This window comes from Priapulus caudatus, unplaced genomic scaffold (assembly GCF_000485595.1).
Source record: "Priapulus caudatus unplaced genomic scaffold, Priapulus_caudatus-5.0.1 Scaffold437, whole genome shotgun sequence".
In the NCBI taxonomy this organism is placed as follows: Eukaryota; Metazoa; Priapulida; class Priapulimorpha; order Priapulimorphida; family Priapulidae; genus Priapulus; species Priapulus caudatus.
In genome coordinates, this window is record NW_014577498.1 from 224,060 (window position 1) to 238,995 (window position 14,936).

A 14,936-nucleotide genomic window follows, 5' to 3' on the forward strand; every position below is an offset into this window, starting at 1 on the left:
CGGTACCATAAAAAAGATGACGTCGTGTCGACTAGCGTGAGTCACAAACTCTATTTACTTAGGCAGTATATAAGTCGCATTTTGCGCAGTACGGGCGGATTTACAGCCTACGATTAGGCTCTCCTAGTAACTTGTAGTGTAAGACGGCCACCCCCCCAGTGGGTTGCACCCCGGCCCCGGTTTGCACCCGCAAGCGCATTGCTGATGTCGGTTTAGGTTTACAGACCTTACAATGCATGACTCTCGCCTACTAGACGAATCGTATATTATGATACACCTTTTATTTATGCTAGCGTCCAAATTTCAGCTTGCTTGCTACATTTCACAATCCTATGGGTGTATAATGGGATCTCTCGCCTCCTAATGGTCTGTCCGATGCCAGTGCGGCTGTCCTCACAACCTCTGATTAGTAGTTTGGCCTTGACGTCAGCAGCAACCGATCCACGTGCATCGATTGCTCATGCGAATATTGCGCTTAGACACTTCACGCGTTATAGCTTGGTATAGTAGTCCCGAGAATGAGCTGTTAGCCTTGCTAAGTAGCGAGATGTGGTTGACCGTGATGTAAGTCGACCGCGTCGCACTCAGTCGATAGTCTATTTCTTCTGATGCTCCGCCTGATTACTTGATACAGTAATGTTGTGTTGGCAAACGTTTGCTTACTAGAATCTCTGCCACACATAACACGCTTATTGCTTTACTATGCTAGGCAACATGTCATTCATCATTGCTTCAATATTCTGTCAAAATTGGAGCAATAGGATCAAAATCTCTAATCACAGATCTGTGTGCCTCAATTTGAATTGCTACTAACCAGTCAGAGTTGATAGAGCCAGCACATCATCCAGTGGTTATGGAAAGACACAATAGATTTGAGCATTTCGTTTTTTATATATACTGTGGGTTGAGGTAAAGACAAGTAGCACACGGAATTACAAGCCCACCTACTTTAGTAACCATTACTCTTAATGCAGGTTTACTGGACATAGGGAACAGGGACTACCGAATTGATAACTGCCTAGCAGCAAAGATACTCATGTTCTGAGTGGGTCAGAAGATGGAAATGTCTACGTATGGGACCTGGTTGAGGTTTGTGATATGTACAGCTCGCAGGCAATTTTAATATCGGCATTAGACATTCTGTTTGGCCAGGGTGGATTATTTCAGTTTATGCCAGCCAGGATTTGTATAAAATGTCAGTGTGTACTTTATTGGGAGAAGACCCTGTAAGCGGCAGGCGTTCGTTAGGTGCTTGTCATGCCAATAAAGCAGATACCCTCACGGACAAATCTGGCCACATGGATTATGTGTTTGAGCGCGTACGCCGCGTGTATGTGCGTGCGTGCGTACGCGCGCGCGCGCGGTGTGCGATAGGATCGTACGTGGTGTGTGTGGTGTGTGTGTGTGGTGTGTGTGTGTGTGCGTGTGTGTGTGTGTTCGTTCGTGCGTGCGTGTGTATGCGTGCGTGTGTACATGATTGCGTTATGCGATCTGACAGTGATCATTATCTATTCGGTTCAATAACCGCGGAGGCAGTTCATTGCGTGGTGGAACGGGCAAGGGCACGAAGACAATTTATCAGTGAAAAGTTCTATGCGATTTAGACGGACTCCATATGGGTGCTCATGCAGAATACGCAGGAGAGCAACACTTAGTGTCTACTTCTTTCTCTAACTGGAAAATTCTACACAACACTCTACCAGCATGGACTCGCAATTTGGTATGTTAGGGCCTCTTCTCCACTACACATTTCTACTTTAACTACAGATCCACTGGGCGCGTATACAGTCGCAACATCGTTCGCACACATTGAAGAATAACATCAAGACATGTTATAGAAGAAAGTAGGGGTAACCATTGCGCGAAAACCTGCAGAAACAATTAATATACAAATAATAACATATGTTGTACAGCTACTTCTGTTCGAGGATGACTGGAGCGAACATCACTTACCGCTGATGTGAACTCCATACTGCACGATTTGAGCGGAATGAGAGTGTTGACGGAGGCGTCTGAGTTGTACTTCCTCGACTCACTCGTCACCTCACATTCAGGCCAGTTCGGGTAGCAGTCTGGATCATTCCCGTGAAGTCTTGCGTCACCAAAGTGCACGCTCACCGTTCATGTGTTCATCTACCAGGCTGCAGGAGCCAGTGATGCCTAACAAACGTAGATGTCTGGTCAATACGATGCGATGATATAGCTGCTGTCTTGTTCGAATGTTATGACTAGTTCGTGGATATAGCATATAATATGTCATTATCACACAAACACACACACACACACACACACACACACACACACACACACACACACAACACACACACACACACACACACACCACACACACACACACACACACACACACACACACACACACACACACACACACACACACACACACACACACACACACGGCGCTGGAGATTTGCAATTATTACACTAAAATGGAGCGATCTGCTGCATACCTGAGGTGAAATTCTTGCAAATTTTCAAATGGAAAAAATTATTTATATTTATTTTTTGCTCGGGGTGCGGGGGTACGTGCGGCTGTATATATATATATATATATATATATATGTGTGTGTGTGTGTGTGTGTGGTGTGTGTGTGTGTGTGTGTGCCGGTTGTGGTGTGTGTGTGTTGTGTGGGTGTGTGTGTATGCGTCGCGTCGATGCTGTCGTGCGCTGACGCCTATCGATTGCGTGGCTACTCCCTTGTCTGCTGCTGAGGTATGTAGTCAGTGGTGAAGAAATGTGCCATGAATTACAACGATGAATATATGCATGAAGTACTGGATAAATGACCATGCCACCCATGTATCCAGGTGCAGTTGTACAAGGCTATGATTTGTTGTTGTGTGTGTGTTGGTGGTCTCGTTTACCATCTTTAGCATCAGGTCGATGTTTGGCTCGTGGTTGTTGTGTCGTTGTTGTCTCGTCGTGCCGACTGATTGCTGTGCATATGTGTTCGTGTGTAGTGTGTGTGTGATGATGTGTGTGGTGTGTGGTGTCCCCTGTAGTGTGTGAGAGAGTGTAGAGTGTGTTATGTCGCTGTGCCCTTTCATACCATCCATCGTGTGGATGGAGTTGTTTGTATTGTTGATGATCGTGCGTGTGCTGCGTGTTGCGATGGTGTGGATGTTGGTTCTTTTGTTGTGTGTGCGTGTGTTGAGTCGTGAGGTGATGAGTGTGTGGTGGAGCATGGAAATGATAGCTGACAACATGAGACAACAGGCCTTCAGACGAAGTTATGTCTTCACTGATTTTGGACTGAATAAATGCACAGCCACACACACAGCCACAATTACTAATTGCTTGCTCTGGACCCTTGACGGTATAGAAACATTTGCGGTGGTTAGTGATGGTTGTGTTGCTAGGCTTGTTGAAGACTCAGCAATACAATGTCGTGTTGGGATTTCATTTCAAATTTCAAAAGGTGGCTGTGTCTTGGAACAAGTTTTACAAAAACTCGATTCCTGCTGTGTGTCGAGTTTGTTTGATTAACAGACCAGCGCGCGTCCCAGGGGCATATGTGCCCTAAATTCTTGATTGTGCGCTATTGATAACAATATAATTTGACAACATGTAGATGTCTTAGCGATGTTGTAATTTTAATGTGCTGTGAACACTATGTCAAATAATGACTGGATGATACATCTAGGACTCAGTAGCCTTTATCAAGCAATGCTATATAGAGCAGTGGCCCTCTAATAAATCTCAATAAAGACAATCGGTTATGTAAAGATCACCTAAGTATCAGTCTGGTATGTAGACGTTATGTCTATTTATAATAATACTGCAGTCTAGTATCGCATTGTTCTGCTATAATAAGATAACGCAATGTTTGATGCTTTGTGCACACACGATTCCCTTTTGTAATTCCTAATATACTGTAACGAGCATATGTGCGAATACTGACGTGTGTCGTAGGCTGTCCATAGCGTGCGACGTCCACGCTGTCTCTATGAGTCGTCGCTGTCTTGTTAGCAATCTGATTAAGTGCAGCGTGATTGCCTGATACTAATAAACAACCCTAATTACTTCTCCGCGAACAACTCGGTGCTGCCTCCTGAATGGTGCGCCTACTGTCCGCTTTTGTCAAGCGCGGATCTGATAGACAAATGCAATAGATCACTTCTTCGTGATAGAATAGGTAACGACAAACAATTGTTGTCAGTAAAGGCGTCAGGCGCAATCTTGTTGCTTAAACTACACGCGTTCGTTTAGTGTTTACTCAAGGGAGAAAGCTTACTGGCATCAGATAGAACCCCGGCTGTCCTGATCTTTTACAGCGATGTTGGGACGCGTCTGTGTGCCTGTCCTTGTACTATAGCTCTATGAGGTGCCTATACGTCTGATAGCTGGAAGTACACACGGTGAAACCACCTTACGTCTCTCTTAAGGTATGTCTAGTAATAACACTTTACATATTAGTTTAGCGTATTCGTGTGTAACCGAAACGACTCTTATGCCTCGAGCCGATTTGCGTCCCGCGCGTCACGTGAGTCACTCTCACTACATGTACTCGAGTACAAGAATGTAATTAGAAACACCAGAGTGTAGTGATTTCGTCGTGGGTACGTATAGCCCTTCCAGATTCTCTCGCACAGGATTGATACAATGTTTTTCACGCGGCAGCTACATACTCACGCGAGAATAAGCAGAGACAGCCTCTAGCCACGTTTAGGGCTAGGCTCAACAGTGCCCGTCGATAGCAAGCTGTGCCCCTCGAATACCGGCCTAGACAGAATAAGATACCGTGTTCAAAATACACTCTTATGTTAGCATTTATTTGTTGCTGTGCGCACCTAGTCTCTGTGTTTCTGACTGTCACGTTGTATCTACGTGACACCTCAACTAGTGACTAGATTGCACATTTGGATTTATTCTCGCATACTAGCCATGTATAGGTTGTTGATACAGACTCATCCTAGGTGTATAGTCGATTGTTCCAAACGCGATAATTCTTGCTCACTTTACATAAAAAGTCCTATGTAGTCAATTAAGGCGTAATTAAAATAACATAATGAGAAGCTAATGTGTTTAATATAGGGTTAGTATATAAAAGAGAAGTCCATTATATGTATGCTGAACGCATGGCCTTGATCATTATTAGCTCGTGTGCAGATATAACAAAGACAGTAAATAACATAACGATATTAAGTATAAGCGCTGAGACTACACAGCCGCTCTATAGATGATGCTATAGCTAGCGTAGAGTAACTCTAAACCGATACGCCGACAAACGCCACAGCGGAGACTGTCTAAGTATAGCTTGTATGTCAAGACATCATAAATTAAAATTCTAGTACGATATGTCGTTGATCGTGTGCTGCCAATTAAATTATAACTCCTTTCTCAAATGCATGGTTATATAAAATCATTGTACAATTGGAGGTACCAAACAGCGCCATTCTGCCTTCATATGATGAGCACCACTGAGCACATGCTCTCGCAACTATCGACAGGAACAATTACGAATGGTCTGTTTACAATTACAATTTCCCCGCCGGACGATACCAGATACTAACCGAATTTGCCAGAGACTGGCGACGCTTTTCTATCCACACCAATGGAGTATAGTGAGAACTCCGCAGAAAAATTGATATGCGATACTTGGGGAACCAGACTGAAAATATCGTGCCATAGACACCTGCTATCAAAACTCTGACTCAGAACTACTTGACAGCGGTGTGAGAGTTTTTTTCTTCGAAGACGGCGGGAGATGGGCACATGTAGAGATGCAGATCACGCTCTGTGACACGGCCGTATCAACTGCGAGGGACATTATAAACGAGAAATATGCGCGAGTTTTATTGTCCTTTCGATCATTTAGATTTGTATCTTTCCGTGAACCAAACAGGTGCGCCGAGAACAACAGGGCGTGTGACCCATTGCGCAGCTATAAGCCGGCCTTGTAGAATTAGGCACACGCATAGCATTACTCCTCGGTGCCTATAAGTGGCCACACGTAACACTCTATGCAAGCCATTATTGACACTCATAGCCAAACTGTTTCCAACGCGCCCAATCTCAGCGTACCCCAAACTTACACCGGCGCGGCATGGTGCATGCGACGAATAGCTGATCAGAATAGAAACTCCCGTGGCCACATGCTCATCTGGACGTTGTTCTGTTACTAACACATGTTATCAGGAGTGAATAATAATAATTATCTGAGTCTCTCCGTAATTTGCACTCTTTCTCCGGCGTTGAGGTTAGGTTTGAGAGTCCTATGAATAGTCACAAGCTCAATAGAAGCATCAGCCGATCTGGAGCTGTTTTATATGAGACGAGTTGACCCGGCGCTGCAATGTTGTCCGGAACCGATGTGTAAGGGCTGATGCCGTGTACTGGAGATGCGGCCAGCTCGAGGTGGCCATATGAAAGTGAAAAGAAAAATCTCTCCTGCAAGAGAGGAACCCTCCCCCGCCGGAAAAAGGACGCCAGCCCCACATAATAAAGTGTATGCTGAAATGAGAAGAAAGGGAGTGAACGCGATTAAGTTGTTGCATAGTATTAACCTTTCATGTCCCCTCGAGTAAGGGACCAAAGCGAAGGTCTCTAATATTACCGATCGGCTACATTTAGGTGACGTCCCTTGCTTGTGTACTGTTATAGATATGGTCGTAGAGTCTAGAATTATAACATATAGTATTCTTGTATAGAGATGTAAAAGCCGAACTCTATTATTTGTTTACCATACGCCTTAAGGCTGCTAATCTACTTGTACGCTTAATCTTCTCGTGCCAACAATTTAACATAACCGAGACCAGTCCTCACTTCACTCATCTATCCCCGACAAAATCAAAAACCGTGTTCCTGCACGTGCTCTGATTTGGTAAAATTTTGATCAATCGATTGCAGCAAAGCCCAGTACAATCCAGAACACGTCTATATTAAATTATGCCGTTGGGCTGAAGACTAAGGGATTTTTCCCTCTGCGAATGCCTTCATGGCGATACAGTTAGTAATGCGCTTCTAACCCCATGTGGTGCACGCACCAGTGCCGAGTAGGCACCTAAATAGAGCAAGCCTGGGAAACCCGTCCACAGCATGAATTGTGACGTAGTACTGGTAGCTACCCGACACTGAGGGCCGATGGGCCTAATCGCTCGCAAAGCGCCAACTCGTCGTATTAAAGCTGTGCTGCCGCAACGCAGTGTATCAAGTACCACGCATCGTCAGGTAGGGTCAAATAGTGTACCAGCAACAATTAACTCGCGCGTCACGTTCCATGCCGGCGTGCAGCGGCTAACAATTATTCAACACAGCTATATCAGTTGATATGGGCACATCGAGTAACCGCTGCCAATAGAACGCAACAAGAATAGACAGACCTGCGCCCCAATTGTTCGGCGCGCCACTTACATTCGTTCGTGTCCAATGATCCAACGAACCCGCACACCTGGCGTATCCAGATTTATAGGACGGACTAGGATCATGTTGTACGTACGTAAGTCCCGGCGCACACATGCACCATGTAGACCAGTACATTTCTGGTCACAGCAGCACGCCCTCGTCATGCATATAACCTGATGTTGAACTAGCCGCAGTAGAGAAAGTAAATGTGCATCTCACTGACTACTGCATTGCCGAGTAGAATTCAGCGCGCTTTGCACCTGGGGGCTTATACCGCCAACGTATTCCTTCTGACTGAGTACTTATCAGTACGCGGTACACTTGACCTGCGCGACTCTAGGGCCAGATTGTAATGCTAGATGGGCCACTCACGTTACACGGTCGCGTGCACATACAACGCGTGAGCACGTCCTGCCCAAACTGAGGGCAGTATCCGCCGGGACAGCGACTTTATCAGTTGTGCCAAGAAATCACGTTTTGACGTAGACGATCGTACGCGTGGAATGTTAGACCCGTTGGCTACCCGGCATGGTCGCATTACCCATAAGACCTAACTAGAAATACGGAACGTGTGGATAAGCCAATTAACGTCTTAGCATCGTTCCCACATCGGTGCTTGTCTTGCTAGCCTTCATTGCCTAAACCGTTGCTCGCCAACGCTGGTTGCGCTGCATAACGATGATCTCTCAAGCGTTTAACCTTTTTTGTGGGCATACAAGTTCGTCGCCAGTAATCCGTATTCGGAGGCGCTCGATCACTGATTACCCCTGTGTTTCTGTGATGAATTATATTTACCTGTATAATAAATGATTCAGAGCTTGGCCACGTCGTCCGTACTATTCATGGCTTTTCTGCTCAGAGGTAGGTGCACGTCGGAGCGTTACTTCACTATTCACCTTAAGTAGCGAATTAATATATAGCCTTAATTACGTTAATGCAAATCTACTGTAATATATATATATGAATTTATATATGCGTGCAGTGCATGCTGTGTGTATATAGTGTGTGGAGCGTGACTGGTGTCGTGTCATCGTCGCGAGCTTTACGCTTTCTAATCTATGATATTCTGTTCCTGTTTGGGTCGTATGTCCTCCAGGCCTCTCGCGATGCAGCTGACCTGTAGGTGTCTTGCCCCTTACTCACATACTGCACGGCGCAGGCTTCTGCGTTGGGCTTCCCTTCATGGCGACTGCGTGTCGCCCTACGCTGCGTTCGAGCCTCGAGTATCACAACGGACAAGTATTGACTTCACCATCAACCGCCGACTTGTTTGGTGCTGTATCACGTGCTTTCCTCGGACTACCTTCGTCATACATTTGAAGCAATTGCCAAACCAGGGATTTTTCTGTTGCAATATTTGTATCGTGACTCACAGCGCCTATACAAAATATACACTCCGGTTCTTAACATATACTGGTTCTCGTGTGTCCTATTTTCCTCTGTGCGTCATTTCTCCTCTACTCACTTCGTAGTCCTCTTCGTTTTCCATCCGTTCACCTGGTGCATTTTTTCTTCAATTGCCTATGACCATCTCCATTTATTGCTCATCATTAATTATCTTCTATCCCTGCCTCTCCTACTTCTTCTTACCTACTCTGCCTCCACACCTATCAACTTCGTTAGCTCACAACACGTCTAGCACAGTCATGTTCGCGACACTGTCTAGCTATTTTACACTACTAGTTTAATAATTTAACTTAATCAAAACATATTTTCGGTATATTTTATCTATACACATTACCTAGTAATGTCATTCCATGGACACTCACCAAGTTTTAGGATTGCGCTGCTTGCTCGAACCACCGCGTCTCCCATCAGAGCATCGGCTGGACAGCATCAGATTAGCCTGTGGTGGTGATGACTAGATTAACTCATCAATACCCAGAGATACGTTAGAGTGAGAGTGTTACGTGCAACTAGTCAGAACTGCTCCATACTCCGTATGTTCGCCACTGCACCTGACTCGCCAGCAGTCTCATCGGTTCTTCCTGCCTAAGATTGGGGTCTCTCTCTCTCATCTAATCACGTTGTGTGCCCATCTTGCTTGTGGTGGCACCCCCGGCGGCTTCGTGTCTCACCTCCCCTCCGCGCACTATCTATACGATTTCGGCCTTCCTCTCCTTCCTCTCGTCCTCGCATCTCTCTCACCGGGGGGGGTCACACCCTACAAAATAGGGTAGGTATGTGCCACTTGAGAGATGGAATTTGGGGGCTCAGGTACTAACTCGGCACATCAAAATGGGGGTCTTCAGATTTAGGCTTTGCTGGAAAGCATGATGCTCTGGAACTGGACATATGTTTGCGAGAGGGGGTCTCCGGAATTTGCGGGAAAAAGTAGGACCTTTGCTCCAGGACAGAAAATATGTGAAAAGGGGGTCTCCGAACGTGCGAAAAAAAGTAGGACCTATGCTCCAGGACGGGAATTATGTGAAATGGGGGGTCTCCGGTGCAGAAATTTTGAGGTGAAAAGGGGGGTCCTAACCGCAGCACATACCTACCATGCAATATATTGGGTGTGCCAACCCCGGGGGGGGGGGAGAACCCTGCTGAGGTCTGCTATACTTATGTATATACTCTCCATGTCATGTGCTTCATTGTGAACTTGGTCATAATAAAAATACGAAGAGTGGTATTTTTTCTTTTATAGGTAAGGAGTTGCATGAGACTGTTAAGCTCGTGTGTAAGCAGTGGTGTCAGTTGGTGTCCAGCAGTGTAGTGTTATGGAAGCTTAAATGTCACATGGATGGAAAAGTTATTCCGCCACTTGTCCAAATAACCAATGTACCAGATTTGGTTAGGATATACCAGAAGAATCCTTATGGACGAAGCCTCATAACAAACTCAAGTGGAGGGCAAAGTAGGTGTTGCCTTTGCAAGTGTATCAATTGCTAGATTATGTCTCTGTATATAGTATATCAATGTGTTACTGAACCTGGGGAAATTATGCCATATACTATTAGCACAAATGTGAACTATGCATGAGTTCCCAATGTTGATTATTGATAGACATACGTTAGCATGATAAAATAGTTGTCCTGGCCTATAGGAATACCTGCTCCAGTAATCCTCCATGATGTTTTGTATATCTGCACAAATATCAGAGAACCATACTACTGTGATGCAGGCGTGTTTGGAATGGCTTTGATATAAATTTAGCTTAATATATTTCAGCAGACACAGCACTATGAGCTGGCCGCCTGCATGAAAGCCGTTAGTTGTTGAGCATAATGATATATATCAGCTACTAATAGAGTGCCCTAGCTTGAAGATGGGTAGACCGGATGTTCCCATAAGTCATATACAATTAAGCACAAAACCAGCTAACCTATATCTAGTTCCTTGGACTAGACTAGATTAGGTGCTGTTGTTTTGGTTTTGAACTGCTTGAATTTTAAACAGACAGTCTGACATGGCGTTTATTTACCTTTTGCGAACTAGGTTCACCACTTCGCAAGGCTTGTTTGTGCTGAACGTGTTTTTTGGAACATTTTTCTGTGATAATTAAGAACTGGCAGTGTGTCTACGACATTTATGAAAGCTTTTTAACGGGAGAATGCAGCTTTATAATTAAGGCTCTGTTAATTAATTATGAGAGATATTAGAATCATATGCATAAATTTAATTGTGCTTTTAGAGTGAAATTACCTGTACATGTTGTAACAGATAAAAGGAAATATAGTACGTCTGTTCTTGCCAAGCATTGGTTTATACATTATTTTTATAGGTTCCATGAAGTGCTGGGATATCTTGAGTAATGGAGGGGCCCACTGGAAAATTGAGAAAAAACCTATAGGCTGTGATGAATTCCCACTTGCAAGTCAAGGTAAATACTAAATAGAAAAATAAATATGAATATATCGAAGGTATCCTTTTCACAGAATTTACGTAAACCATTTTATTAATTGGAAGAATCGAATGTTCATGTCTCTAGTTCTGTTACTTAATACATGCATGCATATACCGTACACTCTTATGCACCTGCATAGTTGCACAGTGCACATAGTGTGATCATAGAAATGTACATTAGATAGGTGAAATTATCACGATGTACATGATCTTACGACATATGACATTACGTAAAATGACACAAAATCGATATGGTAGTGTAATTTTTACCTTATACAAAGAGAAATAATGCACTATGTTATTGCACAGGAGAGACAACATGCTTTGCCACATCTTTTGAAGCCTGTGCAAAGATGCAGCTGATTGACCTAATACAGTCAGGATGTGGCGAGGAAGTCCTAGACGTTCAACAACCACCAATAGAAGTGTCAGAATGGTGACTATTAAAAATATATTGTAATGTTGTTTACATTGTGCTAGCATATTAGCATATCTGATATATATTGATCAGTAATTGATCCAGCTGGTGGTATAACTTAAATCTAATGGAAAGCAAGACCTTGTCAGGAATATTTTACCAACGTGTAAGGGATCTATATTTATTAGTACTAAATAGCAAGTTATACAGAGGTTAGACTGATTCTATGTCATTGTACTATAAGTACTGAGATGCTAGTTGTCAAAAAATTGTTCAATTTCAATTGATTAAATTTTACACCTAAAGCAACCATCTCAGAAAAACCTAGCCCAACTACTTTGGATACTGCACCTGCTGCTGGATGCTGCTGATTGATAAGTGCACCTGCGATTTCATGCAACAGCAGCACTATGAGGGTTTAGGAATATAGGGGTGTTGGTTGCATACCTGCATTTGTTTTCCAACCCAAGTTGTAGTTCTTGCCAGAATTTCGGAAGTCAGATCTAGTACACTCCCTTAATCTGTTAATAGCATACACACACAGTGACTAGATTACTTATGAGTTGTGCACGCTTGTTCTTAACATTTTAGGCATGCATCACGTTTTGACTGTGGGAGTATTTACTGGCTAAAGGCATTTCTTCTGGATAACAGAAAGCGTGTAATTCGGGGATTCAACTCGGCACCATTACAAGAAGAGCAATGGCTTGGAAGATCTTGGTCTCAGGTAAAAATTACTTGATACATAGAAGCGTGTGTGTATCAAAGCAAGTTCACAACACACAACGCTAATATGTGGTAATCGGGTTGTAATTCCATTAGGATTTCTTTCTATATAGTTGAGCTTATATATATATTATAGATGCTATATGGCTCTCTGACTTTTTATACCAAAACACGTGCTCACACGACATTGTTATATTGAATATGACTAATAGTTTTTTGTTACCTTAATATACTCAATCACCAGGGATGGGAAGGTTACGGAATCTGCATTGTTCAAAAGCCGACATGCATCATTTTCAAGATATTTTCTTGCAGATGAAATACATTTTTAGAGAATATGGACCTGGAGTGAGATACGTAGCATTTATTGACTATGGCAAGGATACTCAGTTTTGGGCTGGCCATTATGGTGCCAAGATGCAGGGAGCCACTGTGAAGTTTCACTTTGAGAGTTTTGGTGATGCAACAATAGCAAAAAATCACCCTATGGAAATAAAAGCTGGACCTTTTAATCCAAACATCTACTTGTAGACAATATGGCAGGAAAACGGACCCAGACGTTATACCACTTGTGTGTTATATACATACGTGTTTAGTTTTAATGATATATAACGTGTAGGACTGTAGCTAGGTGTTCCTATCGTATTTTTTCATTCCCATTATTCTGTGACGTAGGAGCTATGGTATGCCAACAAGACTGTTAATTAAGTAAACATTGTGATATATGCATTTATTCTCGTTATACAACCACTTTAAAAATCGGGGTTCAAATAAATTTTTGTTGAAATAGATATGAAACAGATAAGAACATTCACTGGTAAAGATGTACGATGTACGTTATTGCTGTAATTTATAGCAAACGTATAATATAGAATACGTGGGAAGGTATATATATATAAATAATTATTTGTTGTTGGTGGGAGTTAGCAACGGGAGGTCACAAGCGCGCATCGATCTAGCTATAGGCAATCCTTAGATGAAACGTGAGACTGTCACGTTAATACTTTTTTACTTAAATTGGGAGGCAACTATTTAAATTAATAAAAGCACACTATGTCAGACAGTTATACTGTGATAATCGCGAATTACCATGTCTGCCAGCCATGGTTAGTTTTTCATAGGTATTCTAGACGTGATGCGGCCATGATGCCGAGGCGCGCAGAAGATCGACACTTTGTGTCTTCCAATCACAGTGTACGCCGCACCCCTCCGTTGTAATTTCAAACGTGGGGACCCATCAACGTATGGAATCGCCGATCTCAAGAACTAGGGCATTCTGCTAGGCTAGAACGGTTTTCTACGATAGAGTTTGGCACAAAAACGAAAATAACACGCTGTTTAGCGCACTGCACTACGTCCTTTCTGTTGCATTTTCGCTTCCGTAATCAGAATAAGCCCCTCCTTCTTCGTTGATGGGCATGAATGGGGCGTCAACGACGTGACCAGTTACTGCGTGTAGGTGTTTAACGAGACCGTTTGCTTTTCGTAAATAATGAAAGGCCCGGCCGATGCATTTTGCATCGAAGTGGAAAAATTCGGCATTTTTACCCGCTTTCGGAAGTGAACGAGTGCGTCATTCATTGAACATTGAAGTTTTTCTTAAAATTAAAGAATTCCGAAAATCTCTGACCGCTACTCGATTGTTTTAGCGAATGAACGTAGCTGTGTGTGTGACGTCTTGCCCGCGCGCTTTATGCTTTTTCGCTGCCGCGGGCCTCGAAATGGATATCGGAGGCAGCCTCAGGCAGGCACCTCGCAACACGCCTGTTTGTTTACATATAGCTTTGTGACATCAGGATGGGCGGTGTCAGGAGTTCTGCGATGATAACCTCGTAATTTATCAGAATTTCTTAAGGTGCATGGAACATTTTACCAATTTAGTGGTGTCAGTTAGTCACGGATTTGTGACAGTAAGTACTAACCGTAAATGTTTCACATACGTTCACCTATTTTGCACACAGGCAGTGGATCATTGTGAAAAATTTTGTGAATATTTATTTTTATTGAGACGTTTCAAGTGCCTGTGATTTTAACAGTCTTGTACGTCAATGCACGTGCGTCAAGAGCCACAAACTTAACACAATTTCATCTCTGTTATTGTTTACGCCTGAATGCGTGATTGATCAGGGAGGGGTGCATGTAAGAGGGCGATATTTTCTTTAGGGTTCCGAAAAACACAATTCCACTTGACAATTTCATGGGCCATTTCAATTAGTAGCTCGGCATAATGGACCCCCAACAAGCCCTTTGACTGACTAGTCAAAAAATTGAAAGGTGTGTATATTGCTCTTATTTAGCCGCCGATAGTTCTTATTTAGAACAAAGTCTTCATTGTTATCTTCTAAAACTACAGACCATCCGCTGACCACTGTGGAGACGTGCGCCGGGCCTCGAATTTGGCGCACGTCTCCACTGCGGACAGCGCTTTATACTTGAACATCTCCGCAGTCCCATGCGCATATCCCGCAGAACTGCGCGTCTCATCCGCGCGCAGCGCTCAGAATCCACAGCAAAGCTGTGCCACGCAATCTTGTATCATGTCTCTCTGGTTTTTATCGTTGGTTGGCTGATTAAATCTGTAAT

General features: G+C 43.5%; 1 protein-coding gene across 1 annotated transcript in view; it reads left to right on the forward strand.

The window, feature by feature from the left end:
* Nucleotides 1–13,144, forward strand: part of LOC106810382 (F-box only protein 17-like) — a 21,752-nt gene extending 8,608 nt beyond the window's left edge. The window contains exons 2-6 of the mRNA XM_014813705.1: nucleotides 10,011–10,220; nucleotides 11,088–11,186; nucleotides 11,519–11,645; nucleotides 12,219–12,354; nucleotides 12,669–13,144. Coding sequence (XP_014669191.1) covers nucleotides 10,011–10,220; nucleotides 11,088–11,186; nucleotides 11,519–11,645; nucleotides 12,219–12,354; nucleotides 12,669–12,884 — 788 coding nt within the window. The 3' untranslated portion in view covers nucleotides 12,885–13,144. The remainder of the gene's footprint in view (nucleotides 1–10,010; nucleotides 10,221–11,087; nucleotides 11,187–11,518; nucleotides 11,646–12,218; nucleotides 12,355–12,668) is intronic.
* The last annotated feature ends 1,792 nt before the right edge of the window (nucleotides 13,145–14,936 follow it).